Source organism: Salarias fasciatus, chromosome 9 (assembly GCF_902148845.1).
Source record: "Salarias fasciatus chromosome 9, fSalaFa1.1, whole genome shotgun sequence".
NCBI classification, from domain to species: Eukaryota; Metazoa; Chordata; class Actinopteri; order Blenniiformes; family Blenniidae; genus Salarias; species Salarias fasciatus.
The window spans coordinates 7,514,101-7,528,323 of NC_043753.1; the positions used below are offsets into that span (position 1 = coordinate 7,514,101).

Genomic DNA, 14,223 nt, shown 5'->3' on the forward strand with positions numbered 1-14,223 from the left:
AGTTAGAGGAGCTGCAGATGGACACACACCAGCAGGAAGAGACACACACACTGGAAAAGTCAATCAGATGACCAGAGAAAGTGTATAAAAATTACTTTTATCTTTTACATTTTTTTTTTTTAGCTTCAATCTTTTTGTTATCTTTTATTTTCTGTCTTTATCTGTGAGTCTCCAGTGGGAGGGTTTGTTTGTTGTTTGTTTTTTTGTTTTTTTTGCCCTTTATCTGTGGGGTGATACAGTGAACCATGGAGCTGGAGCACTTAGGCGGCGGAGGAGTTAAACCCGAGAGGGGCAGCAGCCGTCTCTACAAGATCGCTCTGGCCATGTGTGTGTGTGTCTGCGCTGCTCTGCTGCTCGCACTCATACTGGGTGAGTTCCACACCACACACTGACACACACACACACACACACACTGTTTTTCATGCTGCATTATAATTTGTGAGGAATTCAATGTATGGTCCGCCTGTCCTCAGATTATAGTACGTGCAGACTGTAAATAACACTGGAGCACGCTGGTTGGGAGCAAAGGTCTTTGAGGAGAGCTCGCGGGGAACTTGTGTCACATTATTTTTAGGTCATGTTAGGTTTCAGAGCGGCCCACGTGCACAGGCACAGCCGAGAGTCTCGCTGGACTCTGGGAGAATGGAGAAAAGCTCTGTTTTCACTATAGAAACTGTAATTAACTTGGTGGGGCGGATGGTGGGCTGCGTTTGTTTATTCATAAGTGAAAGTACTCTTTAATTAATGCTGACTCTTGAGGGAAGTGGTTGGTTTGATGCACCAGGGTGGGATAGATGAATCTGCCTAAAGGCCCTAAAGGGAAAACAGTGGTTGTACACATGGAAATACATGTGAATAATTCATGAAATAATGTGGAGTGACAATGAAATAGAATGTTTTCTGGTGTCAGTTGAATGAGGTGTAGTGGGTTACGTAGTGTGTGGTTGTTCAGATGTTTCCTGCCCTTTGTTTCCTGCCCCTCGTTTCCTTATGTTGAGTGGAGAATGCAACTGTTATGAGCAATTTCCCTTTTGATAAGTCAGCCTGTGTCTTTAAAAACCTGTTTATCACTGGTCCTCTTTTCATTAGGAAGATCAAATATTACCTGGAAAGTCAAAAGATGTACGTCATTGCTGGAATTCACCATAAATTTAAAAGAAACGTGTTTTTTTTGACTAAAATAGCAAATCAGTGGTGGAAAAATTCATCCACTAGATGTCAGAGAGCTTTTAGTGAATAGTGGAAGTGGAGCGTTGAGAATAAGACAACTTCTTATTTCTTTTTTTTCATAAAAAGAAGAAGTTACATTGTTTCCAGGAAATTTATTTTTCGGAAGTTTCCAGAAACGAGAGATATTACATTGCTACAGACCACAGGAAATGTTGACATCTTCCCGCGTGAAATATTTTAGCACGACAAGTCTCCCATGGGGTGTTTGGGTGCAGAGTTTGCATGTTCTCCCCTCTGCATGCATGGGCTTTTTTTTTTTCTCCTGTATTTCCTTGTGACAGAATGTATCCTGTCTTCGTAAGATGTCAGGTGGTATCAGCTCCAGAACCCAGTGAATCCTAGTTGGATAAATCACTGTAGAGGATGACTGGATGGATGTTTTTACGATTTTTTTTTTTTTTTTTTCATAATTTGTTGGTTCCACCCCAACACAAAAATTCAATACAGTCGCACCACCAGCTTTTATAATTTTGATACCATCGGAGTAGAAGAGACATCTGATCCTCTTGTGACATCTATTTTCCCCCCCTCCTCGGGCTATCGTGCCCTCGGACCCAAACCACTGCTGTAAAGACCAATAAATGAAGGATTTCTGGCTGTCGTTCAGTCATTCATTCACTGAATGCAATCAGCTGGACTTCAGTTGTAAAGGAAAACAGTAAATGAATGGATTGATCACCCTGTTTGCAGACGACTCACACGACTCACTGTGACATAGTGGAGATTGTTGTTTTTATACGTTTTCAAGTGAAAACTTGAAACTTCCTTTGCGTTTTCAGTGTCTGTTTACACAACAATGGCGCTTGTTGTCACTGAAAACAATCCCCAAGGTGGAACTTCTTAAAAATGCTCAATTACTACATCATTTGCATCGTTATTGTTTTCAAAACATCCCTGTGTAAATGCCATACTTTTCCTAAACACAGGTTCAAAAACAATGCGTTGTCACTTGAAATATTGTGTGAACGGGCCTCTCGACTCTGAACGGCGGCGAGACGCTGTAACCCGCTGCCCCCGAGCCTCACTGAGGGCGTGAAGAAGGGCCTCCCTCCGACGTGAGGATCAGGATGTGGCGACCCCAGGCTTGTGCTCGGGGCTCCTCTCTCAGTCTGAAGGCAGCTGCAGTTGTTCTCTCCGGTGGTCTTGACTGGGAGGGGCGGATGACTTTGTCTTTTTATTTTTGGTCCTTTTATTTTTTTGTTCTTGAGGGAAGTCAACATTGTTGCGGTGGCATTGAAATGGAAGGACGTTACATTGCCGATGTCTTCAGCCCCGCACTCCCTCTCTAATCAGAACCTTCCTTCAGCTTGGAGCCATGCCACACGGGAATGTCAAGTGGTCGCTTTAAATTTGTTTTTCATGACGAGTTTAGAGAGAGTAACTCCTCGGTATGCTTTTTTTTCACTGACGTGTTTGCGTCAGAGACTTGTAGTTGGTATTAGCGGAGACACTGGAGCCCTCAGACATCTGTGTGTGTGTGTGAGCCAGTCGTGGGTCAGTGCTAGTGGGGGGGGGGGGGGGGGGGGGGGGGGGGGGGGGGGGGGGGGGGGGGGGGGGGGGGGGGGGGGGGGTTCAGTTTGTTCCAGTCCAAGTGGGTCGTTCAGGTTTGAAGCTGTGAGCGTGAGCGTGCAAATGCGCGCTGGAAGCCGGCGAAACGTTGAGCAACTCCCGCGCCGCTGCCGGCGCTCCACAGCGAGGCCGGCCGACCTCAGAGGTCAGACTTAGCGGCGCGGCGCCGTGACGCTCCGCTCAGCCACTCACAATGAGGATTTTTAGTTTTCTGGATCCTTCAGATCGCTGCTTTTCCTCATGGAGGCTCAGCTTGACACAAAAACACATCACACTTCAGCGGTTTCTGGATTTTCTCACCTTCCTCGAAGCAGACAAACGTGTGGAATTTAGGTTAAAAATTCTTCTTCTGACTTTTTATGATGCTCTTGTTAAGATTGATTTAATGTAAAAGTTAAACCTCAAGCTGTCACACGTCAACTATGAGGCTTTACAGCAGGTCAGAGGTAACAGGGTTACTTTAGTGAGATTTTAAAAATGTATTCAACCTTTTTGAATCCAATCTGCAGGTAAAGTCACTTTAATCACTGTGTAGGTAGAAGAACTCATCCCACCTTGTGGTAAAAATGATAACAATAAACACTAATTTTGACACTAATTTAAAATTGCTTTGGATGTATTTTTGTGTAATGCAGATCAGGGGTGTCAGACATAAGGCCTGTGGGCCATAGTGGGTCAACAAGAGGATCCAGTCCAGCCAAACCACCACGAAAATTATAAACTCTACACCACAACAAAGAAATACTTTAAATTTAAAAGTTGTTACAGAGATATTTCACCGGTCTGGTTCACTATGTGGCCTCTGAACTAAAACATGTCTGTCACCCTCGCTGTAGATTTAGCTTTTCCTCACAGTTTACTACGTCTGACTGTTTTCCGGCTGGACTTGCGTCCGTTTTCGACCAGTTTCAGTAAAGATGAGGTTGTAGGAATCTGGCTTCCTCCCATTTCCTCTGATAACTACTATCATTAGGAGTAATTCAGGTGTAATTAGTGGTGGAAGACACATCTGAGTCACGCAGCCACTGAGTCCCATCATAATGACAGAAGCATATTATGTCGACGGACCGTCATCTTCTCCAGCCTTTCCAAGGTACCGTTCATTTTCACCGTCTGTAATCTTCCTGCGTTTCCGCCGGACTGCAGGAGAATGGTCTGGCTCAGCCTGAGGTTTTATTACAGTGCTCAAGCTCCATCAGTGACTCTCCTCCTCCTCCTCAGTGTCTCAAAGATCCAGTCAGGAGGAGTTCTGTCTGACCCCAGAATGCATCGAAGCCGGTAAGGAGGCCTCAGTCGGTTCAACCCGTTGTGTTTCTGTTGCGTCTCAGTTCCCGATCGGTGTTCTTCTTCTGCCCCTGCAGCGGGGTCGATCCTTAGTAAAATGGACCGCACAGTCAACCCCTGCCAGGACTTCTACACGTTCTCCTGTGGCGGCTGGCTCAAAGAGAACCCCATCCCTGAAGACTCGTCCTCGTTCGGTATCTACCCGTGGCTGCGGCAGAACGTCGACGTCAAACTCAAAGGTGCGATTGATCGTCACTCAGCAGCACCTCAACCGAACAGAACTTCAAAAACTGGAGTTGCAGTCACATCCTGTCGTGTGAAACACATAAGTTTAGCTTTTTTAACAGGATTAAAGGTGAATTTTGACCAAAAGTATCTGCAAACTTCGGTTGAAGGCTGATATTTTCCTTGAGTGTAAACGTGGAGGAAGTTCAGTTTGTACTGTTTTCAGTGGAGTTTTATTGCTGTTCTCTGACACAACATGGTAAAAGAGTCCAGCATCGCAGCAAGACACATTCACAACAGCAGAAATCCTCGAGAAATGGAAAAAGTTTTGTTTTTTTCAGCCGAGTTGAAAGCACATCATTTTTGCTTTTTCATATCAGAAAAGTTTCGTGGTTCTCTGATGGTTCCTAGGACCTGGGGAACCTTTTTGAAAACTAAATGCAGCTATGTCACGTAAAGTTACTATTTCAGGAGCTAAATGGAGCCCAGTTTGTTCTCCAGCCAGTTAAACAACAGCAAAATACAAGTTTTCCTTTACTGTCAATGTGGAAAAAACAAAGTACATCCTGGAAATATTTACATTTATTCTGATTTTTTATCAAATCTCTTAAAAAGTTGATGAAATGTTTGTGAAAAATGTTTGTGAAAACAATGTTTGTAAAATATTAGACTATTTACTGTCATGTTAGCAGAGACTGAAGCAGATTGCTCTCAAAAATCCATCTCCAAAAAGCTTTTTTTTTCTCCCTTCTTTGGTTCAAATGCATTTTGTCGCTGCCGTTTTCCCCTCGTCTCCTGCATGTAATATGCTCTCAATCAATAAGTAATAAGCACCACAATCTGAGGGATTTGTTGGGATAAATTCAGTATATTAGGGATCACTTGCTGTTTTTTTCCCTCCTTCAGAGTTGCTGGAAGCTCCGTCCGACCCCGACGAACTGCAGGCAGTGACCAAAGCTAAGACGCTGTACCGCTCCTGCATGAATGAATGTAAGTCCGGCGCCGGGATCACGCTGTGAGGAATGTCTTCCAATAAAGAGTAAACGAAGCTGCTGTGAGCCATCAGGACACACAGTGATATTAATAGAGTGAGATTTGCGTTTATCGATTGGAGGAAGGGCGGAGGAAAGTCAAGAAGTTGCGCAGATCAATGGGGTGAACTTGTTCCCGTGTGTTCATGAAGCCAAACTGGAGGAGGTGGACTCCAGGCCGCTGCTGAAGACGCTCCGGCAGCCGGAGTTCCGCTGGCCGGCGGTCGGGGACGGGCTGGGCGGGGACTACCAGTGGTCCCAGAGCCAGTGGAACCTCCTGAAGACCCTGGCCGAGTTGAGGAACCTGCACAGTAAAAGCGTCCTGATCCGCCTGTACGTCTCCCCCGATGACAAAAACTCCTCCCACTACGTCATCAAGGTCAGACTTTTACAGGATCTCCGTCGCAATGCAACTCTGAGAGGTTTACACCCCGTTTACATGCAAACAGAGCCTGAAAGTACATCAGAAATTACTTAAAAAGCACAAAAAAAAACTTTAATCAACTTTATGAAGCTTAAACACATGCTGGGTCAGCTGAATGAGAAATATATTTTTAATATATACTTTCATAGTCACAGCGTCTTGACAAAAGCAGGACTAAAGAGGACGTTCGGTATTTTCTGTTTGCTGTGGTCAGAACCCGTCACATTTCTCCAGTTTTCACTCCTGCAGTCGTTGCAGTCCGAGTCCTAAAGCAGCGTCTCCGTCTTCGTGTCTCGTGTTGCAGCTGGACCAGGCGTCTTTGTGTCTGCCCTCCAGAGAAGACTACATCACCAACACGTCCTCCGCCAAGGCGGTGAGTGTCTGCCTCTACCTGCTGTTGCTTCAGAGAGGCATGAGACGATTCAGATGTTTTTTTAACTAGATATGTTTATCAGTGTGAAATAAAGAGTCATATTACGAGGTGGGACGAGTCGGTCAGCGGGTGCAGATGTCTGATGGATTTACAGTGACGTCCGAGAGCCTGAGAGCCTGCAGCCATGAAGGAATAAAGGACATTTGCCTTTTTGCCTCCCCCTCCTCCTCCTCCTCCAGTACCGTGCAGCCCTGCTCAGCTTGATGGCGGACGTGGCCGTCATGCTGGGCGCCCCGGAGAAAGCAGCTCTGACCCAGATGGAGACAGCTCTCGCCTTCGAGACCAAACTGGCTCATGTAAAGACCTCACGTCAATCTGGTTCACCTTCACGTATGAGAGGGACTCTGAAGCCCTCCACGGCTCGTCAAATCCCCGAGTCACTGATCAAATAAAGTCATTTTTTTTAGGCGTGAATTCGCTCATGCTGACACGACTTTGCCTGCAGATCCTGATTCCCTATGAAAACCGCACCAGCGAGAACATGTACAACAACTACACCATCGCTCAGCTGCAGCGCCTCATTCCAGAGGTAAACAGAGCATCCGTCTATCAGACAGACATGTTGTCAAACTTTCAAAGAAACCGCCGATTTTTCTTTGCCTGCTCTGTCTTGTGTGTCCAGTTTGACTGGCTGGGCTTCATAAAAGCCGTGGTGGACTCTAAAGACGACCCCGCCCGCTCCGTCTCCTCCGGCGAGACGGTCATCGTCAGAGCGCCGCAGTACTTCAAGGACCTGATGAAGCTCCTCAACGTGACGGATCCCAGGTACCAGAGCGTCCTCGGTCCCTCTGAAAACACTGTGACACGACACAGCAGACTCAGCAGGAACTCTTCAAACAGATGAAACTTTCTCCTGCGTTTAAAAACAAGCCTGTAACTCGATCACGTCTTTGATATCGAATCTCTCTCCAGGACGATCGCTAACTACGTCCAGTGGAGGATGGTCTTCTCCAAGGTCACCTCGCTGAGCCGGAGGTTCCTCTACCGATACCTGGACTACGCTCGGGTTGGTAATCCAAAAACCTCCCAACATCCGCCTGGTTTCTGTTCAGCAAACACGAAGGATTAATTTCCACCGTGAGTGGAGTTATATTTAGATGACGTCTGGAATCATTTATTTTCATCCTTCCTCCGTGAGACACTTTCATCCAGAATGCTCCGTTTAATTTAATTGAACTTTGGCTTGATTGCTGTAAGTCTGCCATTCAATCATATTCTACCATGGAGGCCACAGACCGATAGAGGGCGCTCTTCACCGAGCCTTCAGTCCTCTGAACACAGAACTCAGAACATCCACACGGTCAAAGACTGTCACCATCAAGGAGGTTTTAGTAGTCTTTTACTCTCTTCTTAAAAACAGGGATGAAAAAATTAATTCAGAAAATTTCTCTTTTTTTTTTTTGTGTAAAACTGAAACAGGCATTATTTTCTCTACATTGTTATGTAACTATTCTGAAACCAAAACACAAAAACAACTTGAAATGAGCATTAGTCTGACAGGAAATGTGATTGAAATCCTAATTATCTCTAAAACAGACATGGGTTACAGCCGAAGAAGAAAGGAGAAAAAAATGAAAAATGGTCACTTAAGGAATGGGAATAACCCTATCTGGACCCAAATTCACAGCATATATTCCTTTAATTGTGTAAAGCTGAAAGTTTTTTAAGGTTGAAATGAACATTTTCATTCAAAAAGTTTGAAATTTTCTGGAGTTTTTAATGTTTTTGAATGAAAAAGCCCGTTTCTGCTCCTCCTCCACCAGGTGACCACGGGAACCACTTCTCTGACCCCGCGCTGGGACAAGTGTGTGAACTACGTGGAGAACTCGCTTGTTTACGCCACCGGGCGGCTGTTCGTCAACACACACTTCCAGGAGGACAAGAAGCACATGGTGACGTCTTCACGTCTGAGCCGTGATTTGTGTGTTTGTGCTGAGTAGCGATGATGTCGGGGATGAAATATGTCAGCGCTCCTTAAACAGCTCTGAAAACTTCCTGTAAACAAGCTGGAAGTGTGTGCGTGAGCTTGTTTTAAATGGCATGTTTTGTGCTGTGGCTCATCGTGAAGTCATATCAGATGAGAGCCACTGGTGTAGAGGATGGATGGATTTTAAATGAACAGTGAATTCGATGATTTTAATCTCCCGTCTGGTTCGCCAATCTGCGCTTCTCAGATGGAGGAGCTGATCGACGGCATCCGCTGGGCGTTCATCGACATTCTGGAGAAGGAGAACGACTGGATGGACCAGCCGACGAAGATTAGAGCCGTGGAAAAGGCAAGAACGGAATAACCAATGATCTATAACCATCAACAAACATGGGATTGAAAGTGACCCGATAAAAAAGCAGCAGCGGCCGAACTTCCTGCTGTAAATCCATTGTGTTTGACACAAAACAAAGTGGTCCAGCAGCTGGAGACAGCTGCAACAGGAAATATTTCAGTATTTCCTAACACTGAGAAGTCGGATGTTCGCTCAGCGCAGGCAAGCCGACGCCGTTCATCACTAATGTTTTCATTTTTGCTCAATTTTTCCTTCTTCAGTCCTGTTTCCTCCTGCTGAGGATGGTTGGATGGAGCAGTCAGATCATCAGGGGTGTCGCCTTTTCCCAGCATCATTTCTGCATCGTTTCAATATGCATTTTTCATTATGTTTGAAGAACTGCTGATTATTTAATCAAAAACCACTTCAAGTCTGAATTATTACAGTTCATTGAACCAAACACCTTTAAAATTAAAATATATGTCTTATAAGAGGACAGAACCTCTGAAAAGTCTCATATTTCTGGATTTTGAAGTTCGTTCATGATGGTGTTCTTAGTGGTTCTGAGCACCGTTGTCGTGTAAACGGACTCCCAAAATTCATCAAATGTTTTCCATTTTCACCTCTAATACTCAACAGGTCTCCGTCCTTACAGAATATTCCCAACATTCACGTACTTTAAGGGAAATTTCAAATAGTTTTATAGTTGAGTCGCCCAGAAGGGCAATCCAGCTCAGTGATCTGAGAAACGTTGCCATATAAACGGGAGACTTTTCTGAAACGTCGTGTCAATTGTGCTCTCTTCCTCTTCAGGCTCACGCCGTCCTGGCGAAGGTCGGCTACCCCGAGTTCATCCTGAACGACACCTACCTCAACGAAGACCTGAAGCAGGTTGGTGTCCGAGTCCCGACGCGTCGCCGTGCCACTCTGTTTAACGCTGAACCTCCTCGTCTGTGTGTCTCAGCTGGACTTCAGCGAGAAGGATTACTACGGCAACGTGATGCAGACGCTCAAGTTCATCGCCCAAGCCGACCTCTCCTGGCTGAGGAAGAGCGTCCCCCGAACAGAGTGAGCGAACGCCGCAGCCTCCATGCGGACGCGTGCTTCTCTTCACCCGCTTTAACCTGCTTGTTGGTGTGTTTCAGGTGGTTCACCAACCCAACCACCGTCAACGCCTTCTACAGCTCGTCCACGAATCAGATCAGTGAGAGCTCACTCTGATGCTTCCACAGTGCAGAAATAAAGCTTAAAATGTCCCAGTCCGTGTGGTCATATAGATTTTAAGTGCTTAGTTGCTCATAAAAATAAAATTTTGATGTTTTCCTGCAGGGTTTCCTGCTGGAGAGCTTCAGAAACCTTTTTTCTGGGGACTGGAGTATCCGAGGTGAGAATAATCCATCTGCATTCATATGATTCCAATGAACACCAATGAAATTACGTATTCTACGCAAAAAAAACATAACTAAATAGTTTTTATCTTTAATGTTGGTATCTTTTGTGACCTCTCTGGGATTTTAGCTTCAACATGTCAAATTTGCACTGTGCTTTTCAAACTATTATGTCCAAGTTCTGACACAAGTAATTACTAAATACCATTCAGTCTAAATCATACTCCATATGCAAACGATATGTGAAGACTGCACACTTAATAAGAAGATTCGTTATCTTGGTCGCTAACAAAATAGGTTGTTTTCTTTGTGTCAGACACATAAATAAATAGATAGGTGGATCATCTGCTTAAAAGGATACTTCAACATTTTGGCAAATTGGTCCATTTAGCGCGATTCCTTAGTCATTTCGAACAGCATACTTACTTTTTTTTGTGAGGGATATTGAAGTATCCCTTTAACAATCTAAGTTAACAGAGTATTTTGTGATTATTCACTGCATGAAGCATGTATAATATCTAAAGTATGGGTCCTAATACAGAACCCTGTGGAACTCCATGGTTAACTCGAATCTGAGCTGAAGAGTTCATCATCAGTATGTTTTAAATTTAATTTGTTTTCTTTGTTTTTAATGTGTTGATCTGACTGAGGTTAGCTTCCCTCTGGTGCTTTCTAGATCTTTAAGTTATGGAGCCATCGGAGTGATAGTCGGACACGAGCTCACACACGGCTTCGACAATAACGGTAAACGCTTTAAACAATCAAACAATCCTGATTGGATAAAATATTACTGTGTAACTCACTGGATTGTCTGCGTCTTTTTCCCAATAGGCCGTAAGTACGACAAAGACGGGAATCTTGATCTCTGGTGGAGCAACTCGTCAATAACAGCTTTTAATGAGAAGACGCAGTGCATGATTGACCAGTATAATGGATACTACTGGGAGGAGGCGGGGCTAAATGTAAGGAGGAAACTCTCGTCACATTTTAGTTCAGGTTCCACACACAGCAGACCGGTAAAATAGTGTTATAATAACCTTTAAATTGGATTCCTTGTTTTCAACCTGCAGGTTCGAGGGAAAAGGACTCTGTCAGAAAACATCGCAGACAACGGAGGAATAAGAGAAGCATTCAGGGTACAGCATATTCCTCCACGTGGAGTTCCTCAATTTACCCAGCATGCCTTCTTTGATTTGTGTGCGTGCGTGTCTGTTTTCGTGTGTAGGCGTACCGGAGGTGGGTGGATGAGAGCAGAGGCGGGGAGGAGGAGCCTCTGCTGCCGGGAGTCCAGCTCAACAACAACCAACTGTTTTTCCTCAGCTACGCGCACGTAAGGACGCAAAACACACACCGCAACACACACACACAACACCGGCAGCCGCTCGCAGTGAGGACCGAGCTGAAGAGCGTTCAGGTACAACATGAGAGAAGGTCACATTCATCATGATTCACACTGACATTTAAAAGCTTTGTTTGAAGAGAGTTTTGGAAAACATGCGAATTTAATGTGAAGCTGTATTACTCCACTCCACTTGGAGCTTGTGTTGTTTTTTTGATGGATATGAATGAAGTGATTCTGTTTCTGCTGTATTTGTGATATTTCAGCATTTAGATGTTTTCACACAGCAGCTCTCATTCTGTTTCTGTCATTCCCATGTAAACAGATATCCTTTTCAAAGTGTTGCTGTCTAATTTAAAACAGAAAAACTGTGCGTTTTTCAGTGGAAACACTGCTTAAGGTAGCAGATCTCACTCTTCTGCCTGCAATGAAGTGAAAAAAGAAAGCAGATCCACTCTGCAGAATGCAGTGTGAGATGCGTCGTGTGTGTTTTCTCAGCTTTACTCATTAGATAATGTGTTTATGAGAGTACAGCACCTTGACGTGTTGTGTGAACTCTGCAGGTGAGGTGCAACAGCTACAGACCAGAAGCAGCGAGAGAGCAGATCCAGAGCGGGGCTCACAGTCCTCCAAAGTACAGGTGAGAACACACACACGCACGCACACACACACACACGCACACGCTCGTGCATCCTGATGTCTGACCCTCACCGCCTCCCCCACCCCCCGCAGAGTAATCGGAGCCATGAGTAACTACGAGGAGTTCCGGAAAGTCTTCAACTGTCCCGAGTCGTCGCCGATGAACCGAGGAGCCAAATCCTGCAGGGTGTGGTGACCTTTGACCTCAAGCCTGGAGCTAAAGTTAGCTGGAGGTTTGTTTGTATGTCCTGCTGATGCAGGGGTTTACACTATGAGGGAGCAACGAGATGCAGCACACACACACACACACACACACACACACACACACACACACACACACACACACACACACACACGCCATGACATTCGAGTGAAAGCAGAACCTTTACGAGATGTCCCTTTACGGTTTACACACGTGGCGGTAAACACATCTGTCACGACGGACCACAGTTTGAGGGTTTTGACAGCAGATCTTCGCGTACTGCACATGAATCGAGATGAACGGAGGATTTCTATATATCACTGTAAATAACTGAAGCTTTTCTACTCCTGAATGAAATCAACGGCAGGAATCAGCAGCTGCATCGTTTCTGCTGAGGCTCGTCTCCTGTACTGATCATACACACTGTAAACCAAAGATCACGTCGTCTTCAAGTCTTTTGTTCTTTCCTTCCTTGTGTCTTTTGAGATAATTGTGTTGCAAATGTTAACCGGTATCAGGAATATATTTATATGTTGTCTGTGGACTCGAGGCCTCTGATCCGACTCGTGTCAGACGTTGGAATTCGCCGCTCCGCCTCCAGGCAGAGCGACTCCCAGGACTGAAAGCGTTTGCCGTGCCGTCACACAACACGAGTACAGCGGGAAGCGATTCCACGCATCAGTCAGAAGGATGGAAGCTAGAAAAAAAAAAAAGCATCTGCTGAAATGTTGTTTAATGATTAAAAGACTCACCTGACTCCAAAACTCAGTGTTTCTGCTTTGTTTGTTTCTGACACGCTGCAAAGACTTTGATGGCACATTTTTCATGTTGTGTCACTGTCGTCGTTGGGTTTCGTGAACATACATTTTGAATGAATGAATGAATGAATGAATTTATTTATTTTTCGAACATGTATAAAAAGAAAAAAGATAAAAAGGAAAGTTAATGCGAATCAAAGAAAAAAGAAAAAAACAAAAACAAAAACAAACAAAACAAAAAAAACAACATAACAGCACAGTTCGAAAAAAGGAGTAGGAAGAAGTAAACACTTTTTAGAGATTCCTACCCCTTTTTAACTATTAACAAGTTTTAAAATCATACATCATAGGACATCACATAATATAATATATGTATACATATACCGTGCAAATATCCCTATAAATACATAATATATACCCACACATACCATATACTTATCCCCATAAATCTATACTATATGACAGAATAATTATAATATAACTACAGTATAACAGCAATATATCAATTTCCACTATATGTATAATACTCAACACCATTTGTTATCATCGTCCAGAGTTCCAGACTTCCTCCTCCATATACTTATTAAGAAATATTTTTTTGTACTTTTTTTTAAACAGATTTATGTTGCTACTTTGTTTTATTTCTGGGTCCAGACTGTTCCACAGAGCCACTCCACAGCTTGACATGCACATACTTTTCAGTGTAGTTCGAACTTTTGGTTTTTTATAATTCAGGTCTCCTCTCAGATTATATCCACCCTCCCTTTCCGCAAACATCCCCTGTATATTTTTTGGCAGTAAATTATTTCTTGCTTTGAACATTATTTGTGCTGTTTTGAATTTGACCAGATCCATGAATTTCAACAAGTGTGATTTTATGAATAGTGGGTTAGTGTGGTCTGTGTATCCTGCATTGTTTATTATCCTAATTGCTCTTTTCTGTATCGTGCATATCGGCTGTAGAGTGGTTCTGTAGCTGTTTCCCCAGACCTCAACACAATAAGACAGATATGGCAAAAAAAGTGCGCAATATAAGGTGTGCAGTGACTTAATATCCAGGATATGTTTAGTTTTCCACAGTATTGATGTGCATTTTGCCAGTTTTGCTCGTGTGTAACTCACATGAGGTTTCCAGCAGATTTTGTTGTCCAGAATCACGCCAAGAAATTTAATTTCACTTACTCTCTCTATTTTGTTATCATCTATTATAAGTTCTACATTACAATCCATTCTGTGTCTCCCAAACAGCATGATCTTTGTTTTACTTAGATTTAATGATAATTTATTTTTATCAAACCATAGTTTTAATTTATTCATTTCTGTTATGATGGTCTCCAAAATCTGCTGCAAATTCTCACCGGAACAAAAGATATTTGTGTCGTCCGCAAACAGAATAAATTTCAATAATTTAGATACACTACATATGTCATTAATATACAT

General features: G+C 43.8%; 1 protein-coding gene across 1 annotated transcript; it reads left to right on the top strand.

The window, feature by feature from the left end:
- On the top strand, window positions 1-12,807 carry phex (phosphate regulating endopeptidase homolog, X-linked). The gene is made up of 22 exons (XM_030099937.1): window positions 1-369; window positions 4,021-4,077; window positions 4,161-4,322; window positions 5,215-5,298; window positions 5,492-5,718; window positions 6,068-6,136; window positions 6,376-6,492; window positions 6,642-6,725; window positions 6,819-6,961; window positions 7,109-7,202; window positions 7,960-8,088; window positions 8,371-8,472; window positions 9,271-9,348; window positions 9,422-9,525; window positions 9,603-9,661; window positions 9,787-9,841; window positions 10,522-10,589; window positions 10,677-10,807; window positions 10,916-10,981; window positions 11,071-11,175; window positions 11,748-11,824; window positions 11,917-12,807. The coding sequence occupies exons 1-22, from the start codon at window positions 246-248 to the stop codon at window positions 12,017-12,019; spliced, it is 2,238 nt and encodes a 745-aa protein (XP_029955797.1). The 5' UTR covers window positions 1-245; the 3' UTR covers window positions 12,020-12,807.
- Window positions 12,808-14,223: the final 1,416 nt, after the last annotated feature.

Excerpts from the sequence above, each read along its gene's own strand:
- phex (XM_030099937.1), top strand. The coding sequence starts at position 246 with ATGGAGCTGGAGCACTTAGGCGGCGGAGGAGTTAAACCCGAGAGGGGC. Across the intron at positions 370-4,020 it reads GCTGCTCGCACTCATACTGG|TGTCTCAAAGATCCAGTCAG; the intron begins GTGAGTTCCACA and ends CCTCCTCCTCAG. Across the intron at positions 11,176-11,747 it reads TTTTCCTCAGCTACGCGCAC|GTGAGGTGCAACAGCTACAG; the intron begins GTAAGGACGCAA and ends TGAACTCTGCAG.